General features: G+C 40.0%; 2 protein-coding genes across 9 annotated transcripts in view; one reads left to right on the plus strand and one right to left on the minus strand.

The window, feature by feature from the left end:
• The window catches only part of GPM6B (glycoprotein M6B), a 168338-nt gene extending 154695 nt beyond the window's left edge, over nucleotides 1-13643 (plus strand). For 3 of the 7 annotated variants that reach the window (XM_007991069.3, XM_007991065.3, XM_007991068.3), the window contains 4 exons: nucleotides 4743-4914; nucleotides 7269-7342; nucleotides 8362-8427; nucleotides 10040-13643. In XM_007991069.3, the coding sequence (XP_007989260.1) occupies nucleotides 4743-4914; nucleotides 7269-7342; nucleotides 8362-8427; nucleotides 10040-10120 (393 nt within the window). In that variant the 3' untranslated portion in view covers nucleotides 10121-13643. The remainder of the gene's footprint in view (nucleotides 1-4742; nucleotides 4915-7268; nucleotides 7343-8361; nucleotides 8428-10039) is intronic. The other 4 variants (XM_007991064.3, XM_007991066.3, XM_007991067.3 and 1 more) reach the window with 2 other exon arrangements.
• Nucleotides 13644-15349: 1706 nt separating this feature from the next.
• OFD1 (OFD1 centriole and centriolar satellite protein) overlaps nucleotides 15350-15534 on the minus strand; it is a 34311-nt gene continuing 34126 nt past the window's right edge. For both annotated transcript variants that reach the window (XM_037986349.2, XM_073013865.1), the window contains exon 23: nucleotides 15350-15507. In XM_037986349.2, coding sequence (XP_037842277.1) covers nucleotides 15465-15507 — 43 coding nt within the window. In that variant the 3' untranslated portion in view covers nucleotides 15350-15464. The remainder of the gene's footprint in view (nucleotides 15508-15534) is intronic.

Raw genomic sequence — 15534 nt, forward strand, 5'->3', positions numbered from 1 at the left:
GTCCATGACACAAATATTGGCCTTACCAATTTAGAGTTAGGACTATAAAAACTTGCAACATGTTATTGATAGTAAATTAAAATCTATGGCTGGTAGAAATAAATCAAATGTTCTCATCAGTGTAAAGGTGAAAAGGGTGCTGAAGATTTTTCAAATGCCAAGTTCCCACTATAGAAGGAGATAACTTTCATGTGGTCTCAGTGCTTCCCTTTGGTTGTCTTTAAATATGGATCATGGCCATAAAGACATACATGGACTATGGAAAATCGTCCTGATCCTTCTGTAAATACTTACCAGCACCTGCTGTACAGAGTGCCTATCTGGGCTTTGCTAGCCACTAGAGATGCAAAGATTCAAACACAGCCTTCTTTCTCAAGCAGCTTATAGTCTTAAGACAGGGGTTAGCAACTATGGACTATAGGCAAAATTTGGTGTACTACCTGTTTTTGTATAGCTCAAGGCTAAGATTTCTTTTTTGAGATGGAGTATCACTCTGTCTCCAAGGGCAGTGTCACGATCTCCACTAACTGCAACCTCTGCCTCCTGGGTTCAAGCGATTCTCCTGTCTCAGCCTCCCGAGCAGCTGGGATTACAGGCGCCCGCCACCACCACCTGGCTAATTTTTGTATTTTTAGTAGAGAAAGGGTTTCGCCATGTTGGTCAGGCTGGTCTTGAACTCTTGACCTCAGGTGATCCACCCACCTCAGCCTCCCAAAGTGCTGGGATTACAGGCGTGAGCCATCATGCTCAGTCAAGAATTTTTTTTTTTTTTTTTTTGAGACAGGGTCTTGCTCTGTCACCTGGGCTGGAGTGCAGTGGTGTGATCATGACTCACTGCAACCTCTCACTGCAACCTCTGCCTCCCGGGCTGAAGCAATCCTCCAGTCTCAGCCTCCCGAGTAGCTGGGACTATAGGTGCACTCCATCACACTCGGCTAATTTTGTATCTTTTGTAGAGACAGGGTTTCACCATGTTGCCTAGGCTGGTCTCGAACTCCTGGCTCAAGCTGTCCTCCCACTTTGGCTTCCCAAAATGTTGAGATTATAGGTGTGAGCCACTGTGCCTGGCCAAGAATGCTTTTTATATCTTTCAGTGGTTAGAAAAAATGAGTATTTCATGATACATGAAAATTATAAGAAAGTCTAGTTTTGATGATCCTAAACAACGTTTGATTGGCACATAGCCATGCCTATTCATTTGCACATTAGCTATGGCTGCCTTCATGCTACAAAGCATGAAGCAGATTGGACCAGTTGCCACAGAGACCACACGTGACCTGCAAAGCCTAAACAGTTTTCTATCTGGCTCTTTACAGTAAGATAGCATTTGCTGACCTCTGGTCTAGAGGATGACAGATCTTAATGGGTCATTAAAAAACAGGGTTAAAAAGTGCTTCATCACCAAAGAAAATGGTCGTTTTCCAAGAGGAAAAGGCTTTCCATTGAGAGCCTAGGAGGGGAGGAGGGGAGAAGTATTTATGGAGTTTGATTTTTGGCACATTGAATTTCAGTTTCTAAATGGAATTGGCAGCCTGGTGCTGTGGCTCACGCCTGTAATCCCATCTCTTTGGGAGGCCTAGGCGGGTGGATCACCTGAGTTCAGGAGTTCGAAACCAGCCTGGTCAACATGGCGAAACCCCATCTCTACTAAAAATACAGAAATTAGCCAGGCATGGTGGCACATGCCTGTAGTCCCAGGAATGTGGGAGGCTGAGGCAGGAGAATCACTTGAATCTGGAGATGGAGGCTATGAATGAATGTAACAGTTTTTCCAAGGACAGCAGGGCTTCAAGAAGGGGACTGCAATGTGGGAAACTCTCCTTCGGAGTCCACAGGCCTGGCCACGTCACAGGGGCCTGTTCCTCAGCTCCTCCCCAGCCCCTCCCCAGCCCAGACTGTCCTTTTTGCTCTCTCACATCAGCCGTGGGCCCAACTCCATAGTCTGCATTCCACACCACACCTGCCCCTTCCAGGAGAAGCAGCACCCCCAGGAAGCAGTTGAGCAGAACATCATCAGCTGCATGGATCCAGATGCCAATCTTTAGGTTTGTCCGGAATGACCATTTGTGGGACTTCAGAACGGTCCAGCCGGGCTTAAGCTCACATGCCCACCTACCCCTCTCAAGGACAGATAATAGTCTTGGCAGATAGTGTCATTTGATGTGATTTCAGAAAACCATGTTCTGAAAAGAAACTACCTATAAGGATGAAACCCATCACTCAATTGCTGAATGATTTAGTTCTTTACCAGTTTGGACCTCCCCAATCCCAAATAGGACCCTCATTTCACGTTGGTTTTTTAAGATTCAGTTCATAGAACAAAAGAGTAAATTAATTTATGAGTTTCTGAGTAAATCATATTTCAATAAAGCTGTTAAAAAATACAAAGAAGAGACTACTGTACAAGTCAGGGGAATGGTTACTTTTGTGGAGGAAGGAGGCAGCTGTTAAATAAAATGCCTGTGAAGAACAGAGGGAAAATAGCCACAAATAGTGGGAATCCTCCTCCAAAGGAAAAAAAGGAAAAACACCTCCTCACAGCTTTAAAAATGACAGCTTTCCCCCTCACTTCTACCCATCAAGTTTCAGAAATAAAGAGGTCTAGTTTCCACAGGGCATAGCATTAAGTCATCCACTGCCTAATGTTTAACATTTTTGGATCCTTTGAGCATTGGTCGGGACACAGCACATGGTGGAGAGGAGAGGAGCTTCTACTTGAGCCAGTGGCACTTCACCTAGAGATGGGGACACCATGAGGGATTCCCAACCCACCTAGCATGGCCTGCTTTTAGCTCTTACGTCAGATTTTTTTCGAGAAAGTCCTGTGAACCCAAAAGTATCTGAAACAGGTATCAGCCAATTTAGAAAGTTTATTTTGCCAAAGTTAAGGATGTGCCCATGACACAGCCTCAGGAGGTCCGGACAGCATGGGCCCAACGTGGTCAGGGCACAGTTTGGTTTTATACATTTTAGGGAGACGTGAGACATTAATCAATAAATGTAAGATGTACATTGGTTTGTCCAGAAAGGTGGGGACAACTCGAAGCAGGGAGGGGGCTTCCAGGTCACAAGTAGGTAAGAGACAAATGGTTGCATTCTTTTGGGTTTCTGATCAGCCTTTCATTGAATATACAGTTCACATGGGAGAGGAAGGTAGAGGAATAGTCACTTATGGCTGGTCTGGCTTGTTGAAATGATGGGAGAGGAAGCAGTCAGATATGCATTTGTCTCACATGAGCCTCAGAGGGATGACTTTGAGCTCTGTCGTTTGTCCATGAGGGATTTCCCTGTGGGCTAATTGTGAGGGAGGTATGTAGCTTTATCTTTGTGCTATCTTGTTTAGGGATAGAATGGGAGGTTTGCCTGTGGCAGTTCTCAGCTTCACTTTTCCCTTTGGCTTAGTGATTTGGGGGTCCAGAGATTTCTTTTGCTTTCATAGTCCTGTGTGGAAGGCTTGTGCCCAGGAACTCACTGAGGAAGCAGCTCTAGACGCTGGAGGCCACCATGACAGGGCCAGCCCGCAGCAGGGCCCTCTGGTGGGGGGATAGTGGCTTTCCGTCTAGAGTCCTGGCCTCTGACAGAAGGGAAGGCTCACTGAAGCCAAGAACCACCAGTTCCCTCCTGCTCAGGTCCTGTTTTCTTGAAGGGAAAGAAACCTAGTTTGGGGCAGCAGTGGGAGGAAGTGGGAGGTGGAACTGCTGAAATCTGCTTCTCTGAATATTTTTGGAGATGCAAATGCTTCCTTGCAGTGAAAGGGAAAGTGTCTTGTTTCTGCAGTTTCCTGGCACTGTAACCATCAGGAGGTGGCCTCCAACTACCCAGGTATCCCCGGCAGCGCAGAAAGTTAGTGGGGACCATCAGCTTCAAAATAGAAAAGCCAAACTAGCACTCCACACTCTCGCCCACACCCTCTGTGGGCGCGCCTTCTGAGAACACAAATACCACGTTTTTGAGGCCACCTTACAAAGCTCTCTGAAAAGTGGTCAAGGCAGAGGAAAGCCAAGCAACAGGATTCTATTCTTTTTCCTGGAATTGCCCATGACAGTGTGGGTGAACACCTGAAGCTTTTTCCCTAAGCCACTGCTTTGCTTGCAAAGCTGCTGTGAATCTTAGAGACAAAAGAAAACTAGAGGAAAATGAGAATTTTATAGATCGTGCATTAAGCTTGTGTTCGCGATTGTTTGAAACTTTTGGTAATTTTGCAGAATCAGGAAACTAGCGAAGTTCTTTTTAGAGAGGGCTTCTTGTGGCAATTGCTATTCTCTGTGAGCCAACCTGTTATGATAAAGGTAACATTTGAGAAATTAATATGAAGTTATAATTCAGTGGTATATGGAATGCTTCCAGAATCTATCCCATGTTATGTAGGATGTTCTGCATTTTCAGAACGGATATTTAGAAAGAGTACCTCTTGAGAGGCTGCCATTAATTAGCTCTGTATCCTTGGATGAGTGGGATCACCTCTTGGGGTCTCCTGTCCTTGTTAGTTAAGGGTGACCCGAAAGGCCTTGACATTGCTTCAGGCACTCCAATTCTAGATCTTCTAGCTCTGGGGAATGTGGCTGGCTCTTACTTACCCTGCTCCCTTGTTGGCTCTTCCTTCTTGCTGCCAATGCCGGGGTGAGGGTCCCCACAGTGTGTTCCACAGATCAGTATTGGGCCTGAAAATGCACAATCCTTCCACTCAGGGGACACATCTGCCTGTTTCAGTGATGATTGTCCTTCCTCTCATTTTGGCCTAGTTCGTTTTCCTCACCTATGTGCTCGGAGTGGCCTGGCTGGGCGTGTTTGGTTTCTCAGCGGTGCCCGTGTTTATGTTCTACAACATATGGTCAACTTGTGAAGTCATCAAGTCACCACAGACCAATGGGACCACGGGTGTGGAGCAGATCTGTGTGGATATCCGACAATACGGTACTTCCCCTCCCCCAATTAATTCACTGTCCTCTCATGCATATGTCTGGACCTAATTATTACATGAGCATCCTTTTAATTGTCATGATCTGTTTCATCCCTTCTATCAGTAATTTTATACTTTTCCCTTCAATATGCTGTTTTCTGGGTGGAAACATCAGGGAGGCTTTTAGCTTGCTAGGTGTCAAGATTTCGTTAGGTTTTCATGTTAAGTGTGTAGTAAAAGCAGCTTTTCATAATATGAAACTACTTTATAATGCAGTTCAATCAAAAAAGACTTCTGGATCTCCACTATAAAAAGATTATATTTTTTCTTTATTTTCAGTTTTATAACATCCAACTTTCCATTCAAAATAATATTGCACACATTGTATAATTCAATTAATTTGCACATCCAACTCCTCAAATCTGGTCTTTTTAAAATGACTAACTGCTTAAACTTCATCTGTACTGAAAAAGACAACGTTAGATCCAGACATATTTTAAAGTCATCAGAACATACTCTTTAAAAAATCATCGTCAGCTGTTGGAAACCAGTTCAAACATTTTCTAATGAGTGAGATCCTTACAATAGGGATCTAAGGTTGGTTCATTGTGACAAGCCCCAGAAGAGACCACTGGCTCCTCCTGTCAATTCATCTGGGACTTGACTTTGCTGCTGAGTAAGAGAGGGCAGCATCCTAAGGGAGGAGTCTAATTACTGCTTCCAGCCACGATGGTAGGAAATCTTTTCTTGGCAGAAACAACCAGGGGGTGGGGGGAAAAGCTTTCATCAGAATTGAAGAGGAAATAACTGTCCTTCCAGAGCTTTTCTGAAGAGAGATGACTATTTCATTTCTGCTGTTTTTCTCATGTGGCTTAGTCTCAACATCTTACCTTACAATATAATACTACATTTGCTTGAAACTACCCATCAGACTAATCTCTTCTCACAATGACCAAGGCTAAACAACACTGTTCTTTATGATAGAGCTAAAAGCGGAGCCTAAAGTTGGCTGTTAAAAGTATTTGTAAATGAATATCTAAATGTATATCATTCCCCTATTCCTTAAAAATGTTTTGCCACAAATTTTTGGTAATTAGCAATCATCTTTTTAAATCCTCTATATTTGCCTATTTATTGCTATAGTTAATGGTTTCACTGACAATTTGGGGCAATTTCCCATGCTTCTGAGGTATAAAGATGTACTCTTGGCCCGTGTCAAGGATGAAAGGAATAAGGACTTTTCTTCTTCTAACACCCCTTTCCTTACCTCCTAGGAGTGTTTAAGCACAAACTTATGCATTAGAGGGGGAAAAAAGCAGCAGTCCACTGGACAATTGTCATTGCAGAGGAGCCTCAGGGTTACAGTGAGAGAGAAATCATAGACTCTGCTTGTCCCACCCTCTAGGGTAAAGGACAGTAGTGTTTTTCTTTTTAAAAAATTTCCAGCCACACGTGGTGGCTCACACCTGTAATCCCAGCACTTTGGGAGGCTGAGGCGGGTGGATCATGAGGTCAGGAGTTCAAGACTAGCCTGGCCAAGATGGTGAAACCCCGTCTCTACTAAAAATACAAAAATTAGCCAGGCGTGGTGGCGGGCACCTGTAATCCCAGCTACTCGGGAGGCTGAGGCAGAGAATCGCTTGAACCCAGGAGGTGAAGGCTGCAGTGAGCCAAGATCACGGGAGTCCACTCCAGCCTGGGTGACAGAGCAAGACTCTGTCTCCAAAAAAAAAAAAAAAAAAAAAAAATTCCAATTTGATTTTCAATCCAAAAGTATTTTCTAATACATTTATAAGACATAATAAAAATGAATATAAAAACAAAGACAAAGTACAAATCCAGAGTTTATTGGATTCCCACAAACATAAATTACTCTGTCAAATTGTAATTTGTTTCCGAGTGTATACTTGCAGTTTTGGAACTCCTGGCAGACCACTAACAGAGCTTGGACAGCAAGGCCACAGACCACAACATTCATGAGGAAATGTATTTTGACCTCAATGTGATAAAATGCTTTACGAGGGGGTTGTCCTGCAGTAACTATAGGGAAAGTCTGGCTTTGAAAATTAATCTTTACAAATATGAACTTCCAAATATAAACCCTCACTGAATAAAGCACAATTTGTAGGGGAAAAAAATATCAGGCTGTTTAGATTTCTTATGGACTAGTTGGCTTTGCTTTTGGCCTATTGTTCAAATGGGGCTATTTATTCCAAAATGCTTGTTCTGCAGACAGCAGATCCATCAATTCTTAATGAAGGAACATAGCCTACAATTACACTGTAACTGGCATCCAAAGTGGTGGGGTCTATTAAGAACATGAGGCACTGTAGTTTGTACTAACATCCTATTGGGGTTCATTTTACAGGTATCATTCCTTGGAATGCTTTCCCGGGAAAAATATGCGGCTCTGCCCTGGAGAACATCTGCAACACAAACGAGGTAAACTCATCACAGTTCAGAGGGCTCGTAAGAATAACCCTTGAATATTAGGCTGAGAAAAGGGTTCTCCTAGCTATAGAAAGAGCGAGAGAGATGGTTAAAATGCTATTAAGGAAAGCTCCTTGTTTAGACTTTAAGATTGAGCTATGTGTAACCATCACTATTCAGCCATTTTTGACCTACAAAAAGGGTCACTTCATATGGTCCAACCCATTTGGTGAGAATCCTGAAGAAGTGGAGAGCTTTTCCTTTGGGCAATAATTTAGAGGTGAACCCAAACCTACAAACCTAATAATATATCTAGATTCTTCTCTCACCTCTTCAGAAAGATTTTCAAAGTAGAACACCTGTCACAGAACAGATGTAAGTTAATTTTCATAGAGGAGTCCCTCTGTTTCATAGAGGAATTTGTGTATATGCCCAATTTTTAATAAATGAGGCCACAGTTAATCATTTATATTTCTGGAATGACTTGGCTACTTCTCTATTTCTCATTCATTCTTAATAGGGAGTGTGTCCTAACACTTTGAATTGTCTCAGCCCTAGAACATTCTTTGGTCATTGGCTTGTAACTGTTTATAAATGCATTCATAGGTGCTTGTATATTTAAGAAAATCCTGGCAAGCTTTTAAAAAGCAGTGAGTTACAGAAATAATCAGCTCCTACCCTATCTAACTTGTCAATTTGTATATCCATAATATGCAGTAGCTTGAAGCAGGGGCTCCCCACCTTGGCTGCACCTTTCAGCCATCAAGGCAGCACTATGTTATACTGATGGCTGAGGCCCAGCCCCTAGGTATTCAGATTTAATTGATTTGGGGGGCAGTCTGGGCATCAGAAAGTTTTTAAAGCTCCTCAGGTGACTCCACCATGAGGCCAGAGCATGAAGAGAAGGCAGGCCTGTGCCCAGTCTTGCAGAGAATAGCTGCAAAGGAGACAGATGAAGCAGCACCCCAGAATGAGTGTAGGCCATTTCATTACACATCAAATGCTTATGTTGGTGCCCTGTTCTTTTGTAGTTCTACATGTCCTATCACCTGTTCATTGTGGCCTGTGCAGGAGCTGGTGCCACCGTCATTGCCCTGGTGAGTAATGGCCCCAAGACCACCCTAGTCTAGCCTCCTCCCTCTAGCCTCTAAATGACAGATTTCCCTTCCAGCTTTTACCAGCCTATTGAAGCCAATGATTCTGGCACTCAACCTTGGTTAACTGGCGCCTGTGTAACTTACCACATGTAGTTTGCAGGAAGTATTAGTTGGCTGCCTTGGCACCAATTGTAGGTGATGTAATTTGGACTCTGGAAAGAAAAGAGGGTATCAACACCTATCAGCTAGGCCAAGCATACTACCTTGTTGCACTGAGCACTTAGCTTCATGACTTCAGTCGCACACAAATGAAATGCTCACATGAGGCATTACCCATTTCTCTTTGCCAAGGATTAATTTACAAGTGGAAATATGCACATATATATACATTTATATAGTTACTCTCATACACAGTAGCTGTGTTCCATAAAGTCACCTCAAGCACTGAATTAGCAAATGCTGGACCACTGCTCCTAGGGGAAATACATGGCTAGGTTCCTGTGAGCCTCTGGTCACATCATTTTCATCAACCTATCAACACATAAGCTTGTTTTGTGTGTTTCTGTGTAAATACACCTTATTTAATATATATTGTTGATTAATATTGAATTCATGGCCAATAGCACTATCCTTATTCCTGAATGAAGCTTCTCTAATGAACATTTTCTCTGGTCAGGCAGTTTGCAATCTTCTTGCGCTTAGGGACTCTAGACAGCACTATGCTTGGGAGCCATTTTAAGCAGCAAAATCACCCACAAAAAAAAAAATGTTAAAAATGTGGCACTAAATATATTTCGAGTATACTTATTTACAGTCTGAGAGCTGAAACAAGAAGGCAGAGTGTTGCCTTGTTCAACCTCAGTTAGGAATATGCATACTGGGCAACTCAACTTTCACCGCTCTGCACATGTCTGCTAATAACTGCAAAAGAAGTGCCTCAAGTATTAAGGGTTACAAATGAATCTTAGCAAGTAGGCAGTCACAAATATGGAATCTACAAGTAGTGAAAACCAACTGTATAAACACATGCTCTTATGTATGTATATGTTTGTACACATGTAATTTTGGAGGGCTTGGTTTGTGATTTGAGGAAAACCAACTAAGACTGGTAGAGCAAGGGGAAAATCTCAGCTGCTTGTAAATTAGTCATTCCCAGTTTTTCTGACCATTAAATCATTCCTTCCCCTTAGAATCTATGAAAAAAAACCACCTGTAAAATCATGGGGGTGACCTGTTCTTTTGGTTGAGCAACAGGTAGGAAAGATAACTGCCTGCTGCTGAGCAGGTGGTTTTGGAAAGATGAGGGGATTAAGGCATTTAGCTTCATCCTTCTCATGCTGTTGACCCAGCTCTCTGTCTTGTTATTCTTCAAACACATCCAAGTACTTTTAATAAACTTAGGGAAGAACCAATGACTTACATTGTACATATGTGATGAGAAAAAGTTTGTGTGTCCTAGATAGGAAAATTGTCTCTTGTGATTTTAAGTGGGGAAAAAAAAGAAACACCTTAGACTATGAGCAGGCACCCATCCCCACCCAAGTTTAGAAGTGTCATGGCATTGGCCCTCACTGCCTGTATCTTACTGTCCTGTTTTGTTCTCTTCCACCAGCTGATCTACATGATGGCTACTACATATAACTATGCGGTTTTGAAGTTTAAGAGTCGGGAAGATTGCTGCACTAAATTCTAAATTGCATAAGGAGTTTTAGAGAGCTATGCTCTGTAGCATGAAATATTACTGACACTCCAGACTAAAGCAGAGTCTAGGTTTCTGCAGTTTTGTTACAGTAATTTGTAAATAGCTTTAGTAAACTCATCTTGCATGGTAGATTAATAAGATGACTTACTGTACATGAATTACACAATAATGAGATCTGGCTATTTCCACATTTTGAAAAGGATTCAGTTATTTACTGACACTGGTGAGCATCCTCTTTAAAATAATGTTCTCATACTTAAACTTTAGAGAGCAATATCTTTAAATGAAGTATTAACACTTTGGAATAATAACATTTTCTGTTATTTTTGATTGCTTGATAACCAGTTTCAATGATGAAAATGAAAACAAGTGCTGAAGATGAAATGGATTTAATCTGGATTTTGTTTTGTCACACCTTCTGGAAAATACTTTGCAAATATGTTCTAAATTTAAAACAATTTTTTTTATGATCACATGGTTCACTACTAAATGACCCTCAAATAAGCCAGATGAAAATTTGAAGAAAAAGGTCACCCAGTTCTCTGAAAAAAAGGATTTATATGTGGATATTTTTCCCCCCCAACAACACAATCATTCCTTTAGAGCCCACAAAATTGGTAACCTTAAATTGTGTGTTTTGGTAAGTAATAACTGTTTCCTCATAGCTAGTTCTCAAGCTGCATGTAAGATTTTAACGGGAAGAGAAACTAGGCCTGGACCTGAAGGTCTCAAATATGTTGAGAAGGAAGTATGAACTATAAGGAACTTGAGATGTAGATTTATTTTGCAGGAAATACAAGGAAAATAGGAAAGAAGTGTTTGCCGCATCAAGTGTAAAGAATGATACTGAGGATTTTTGCATTTTATGAAATGAAATGGCATTTACAAAATGAAAAGTGTAGTTTCACAACTAAATTTTGTTAACAGAGAGACTGCATGCTTTGCTTATAGTTCTTAATTTTGGTTTTGACATTCACTTAATTTTTTCCATGTTAAATATGTAGTTTAATTATTTACTCAAAATAAACATTGTTCATGCTTTTAGGCCTTTGGGGGAATTGATTTATCTACAGGTAGAAAATGTCTTTGCACACACTACACTTATTTCAACTATACAATGTGCTCCCGAACTTCCGCATCAATCTTTAAAATTACTCTCAAAATGGTTTAAAAAAAAAAAAAAAAAAAGGCACCCTCTTGTATTTCATTTTTGCTTTTTCTTAACAATACCTTTGGCCATTTTTTTCCAGTTCACTATGTTTGTGTACTAACTTTTCTTCAGCCTTTTAATGCGAAGCCAACTAGTAGAGCATGCTTTCAGGATTTGACAGCTCTGCTAGTAGAGCGAGTATTAATACAGAATAACCTTCGCCCCCTTTAAAGTCAAGTCCGTCTAATCTAACTAGCGCCTCGCTTTGCCTTCTCACATGCTCACTAGCCATCATGCTCACCCTTCTCTTCCAGATCCACTTCCTCATGATACTGTCTTCTAACTGGGCTTACTTAAAGGATGCAAGCAAAATGCAGGCTTACCAGGATATCAAAGCAAAGGAAGAACAGGAACTGCAAGATATCCAGTCTCGGTCAAAAGAACAACTCAATTCTTACACATAAATATTTGCCAGAGTGTTTCGACCGACGTATTTACAGCTCTGACAAATCATCAGACAGCTGCTCTGCAGTACAGATGTGTATCCCACCAAACTAATGTAGATGTACAAACACTTCACTGTCTGTCTCAAGCTGCTGGGATGTATCTCTAGGAAAACCTTCCAGTGGGTAAATCTTTTTCTTTAGAACAAATATTGGAGGTTTCATGTTAGCCATTTTAAAAGGCAACACTTTGGGAATCTGTGGTGGCATGTTCACATTTATTGCTAGGGCAATTCTACCAAGACACTAATGGAATATGTCACACCCCTTGATAGGGACCTGTGACATGCCAGCATCAAGGGATAACACCATAAATTCACATATATGCCATCTGTCCTCAAATAAGTGTTATCTACATAGGAAATAAAATGGAATTGATGTAAAGTTCCATTTCTGACAGCTGACATTTATTAAGCTTTGGATCAAAGATAATGTGATTCTTATGACTGACTTTTCAAATTAGCTTTTCCCTCCCAAGTGCAGGACCCTTTAATTTCCTGAGTCAATCAGAAATATATTTTTCAATAATGCTAAAATTAGCTACAATTCTGCTGACCCTACTACTAAAGAATCTGGATTCTGGACTCATTGACAAGCTTTCCAGAAGCAATTTTGTAACAGATTTCATTTTAACAAAATACTGATTCAATTTTCATTATTCTTGGGAAATGTCAGCTCTGCCTTAATGAGTATTTGCTTTAAATTTCTAAGAATTTATATCATAACTAGAGACCCAAATATCTTTCACAGAATTTTGTTCCATAAATGTTTTTAATTAAGAAGTGTTACCTTATTAAAATGACCACCATTCTAAACCATTTTTCAGTGGTCTGGATACTAAGTTTACAGTTTCATACCAACTATCTAAAACCTAATTGCAAACTGACCACAGACCTCTAACCTCCTGCTTTTACAGACTTGAATACTTAAGTAATTTAAATTAGGGTTGGTATTTCATTTTTTCTTACCTAAATCTTAGTTTCCTGGAATAATAAAGTTTGATGTTCAGCAAGAAAACTGCTTGAGTTTAAGCCATTTTCAAAAGAAACTTGCCTTCTGCATTATTGTGTTCCAGAACATTAAGTGACTGTAGGTACTGGGTATTAGTGATGGTAAACTTTGTGTTGTTCTTTATGAAATGATTCATATTAACTGTTGGGTGCATCAGTGCTTTTCAAAGGGGCTGCTTACTATAGGGTTAACTATGTATATTCATTGTTAAGAGTTAACTTGTGGTTTGGCTGTTTCCTGGATTTTATAACATATACATGTGCAGAAATGTATTCAAATGAAAGGAAGCATACCTTTATTAAGATGCTATTAAAATTGAACATCAAGTATAATATTTCATTTGGATTCTTTTTTTGGTTAATGCCTAAAAATGCCTATTTGGGATTTTTTTTTTTTTAATTAAGAGAAGCTCTCTTCTATGTAGAACAGTTGTTCCAAAATAGCTTAGTGTTTTGTTTTCCTGTTGCATGACAGATTTAACTATTATTTCCAGCAGTGGAGGTGCTGTCAGAGTCCAGTGTTCTAGAAGAGGCAGTGTCTAAAGCCTAATTTTACTTTTCTAATTCTGGTAGCTATTACCAGGAATTTTTGGAAGTTTTGTTTAAGTAGTCTAATATTTTTTATGTAAAGAGCATTAAATTTTGCTATGTATAAATTTTTGTAACCTAACAGTGAATCAATATTTTCTATCAGTGCCAAGGGCTTCCTGTAGTTCTATTCAAGTGTTACAATAAATATTTGTAGATAATAGTCGATACTTGTGTATGCTTATTTTGAATATCTATTTAGGTGGAAATAGTTGTGGATGTACTAAGAGTAATGAAATAAAATTATAGCTTCATTCACTTGCCTTTTTACCATACATAAATCCTATCTTTGTCCTCAGTATGGTGTCACTTTTGAATAATGTGCATAGTCAAGATTTCACATTGGTATGGAAATCAAGTCTATGAGTGCTACTTGGTTTATTTCTGGCAAAAATCTTTTCAGCAATTTAAGAAAATATTATATAATCCACTGGGCTGTATTGGGCATAAAAGTGCCACTAGCACTTCTGTAGTTCTCTGTGTAAAGTAAGAATTTTTCTGAGTAGTTTTTCAACAAATAAATGCCATCTACCTATAGGATCAACGAGGCTTAAACTTGGGCAAAGTAGAAACAAGAGCATGTGTGTAGTTATTTTTCAAACCAAAGGTACAAAAGTCTATTGAAAGATTTATTCTGGAATATAAAAAAACCTAGTTCTAACGGTTGACTCTCTAGAGTAGCAGAGCTAAATACGTTACTTAGGATTTTATTTTATAATCTGTTTAAACTCTTATCTGTCAACATGATTATGCATTTGGATTCTGTGCATCTGACCTTTCTTAGTGAGGCCCGCCTGTGTCACTGTTGACACATGGCCATTCCTAAATGAGGTGCTGACTCTAGATCATCACCCTTTGTTCACGTATGGCAGGAGAACAATCAGGAGCTCAATTCGTGTGCTATTTGTCACACTACTTAGTATCTTCTGTTTAAGTGGCATTTTGTGCAATTATTTAAGTCACATGAGTCACCAGAGGAAACTGTAAAATAATGGTTAGATAAAACCACAAGCAGCCTCTTAATTATCCACAGTGATCCTGCCACAAAACCTAGGACCCTTTAGAGGGTTGAGTAGAGATTTTTTTCCAGTTCTGACTTGTAAAACTTGACCTTTAAGAGATGAAAATGAAGTCAATTATAGGGAAGGAGCCTATTCATTTAAAAACAAACAAAATACTTGAAGCCCATTCATTAAGTATGAGGACCAAAGATTCCATAATAAAGATGCTATCTCAGTCTGTTCCTGCCACTATAACAAAATAACTTAGACTGGGTAACTTATAAAGACCAGAAATGTGTTTCTTACCGTTTGAGGCTGGGAAGTCCAAGATCAAGGCACTGGCAGGTTGGATGTCTGGTGAAGGCCCGGTCTCTGCTTCCAAGATGGTGCCTTGTTGTTGTATTCTCCAGAGGGGACCAATGCAGTGTCTTCAAATGGTGGAAGGGCAAAAGGGCCTCACTAGTTCCACTGAGCCCTTTTATAAGGTCACTAATCCCACTCTTAGTCACCTGTGAAAGGTGCCACCTCTTAATTCTATCACACTGGGGGGGTTTAAATTCCAACATATGAATTTTGGAGGGACACATACATTCAAACCACAGATGTCAAAAGTAAAGACCAGAGGCAATATCTTACTATTTCTAATGCCTACAAAAATCTGTTTTTATGTTCAGGGACAAAACAGGAGTATGCTGAGAAAAATAACCTGTTTTACAGGTAGCAGCCCAACTTTGGAGAGAAAAGAACACAGCTTAAACTTCCAAAATGTAGGCCTGGAGTTGACCAATAAGATAGATTGACCAATAAGATATACTCATTTAAAAATTTAAGGTAAAAATGAGGTTAAAAGCCAGTTCCTTTTATTATAATGAATGAGAAATACTATGACTGGAGAAGAGGTTTCACGTGACTAGATTATTCTTGGTTCACACACTGTGGTATCAAAATTATGGAAAAAAAAACCACACTGGATTACACACATTTTTATTGAGTTTTGTCTGATGATAGAGAAACATTTACAAAGGAGTAAATGTTATGTAACTTCTCATGGTATGTAAGTTAGAAGCTGGGCAGCAAACATGGTTACCAAGAGTCATCTGGTTCTTCATGAGAAAAGCCTGTTAAACTAAATTAGGGAAAGACAAAAATTAAA

The sequence above is a fragment of the Chlorocebus sabaeus genome, chromosome X, assembly GCF_047675955.1.
Source record: "Chlorocebus sabaeus isolate Y175 chromosome X, mChlSab1.0.hap1, whole genome shotgun sequence".
NCBI lineage: Eukaryota > Metazoa > Chordata > Mammalia > Primates > Cercopithecidae > Chlorocebus > Chlorocebus sabaeus.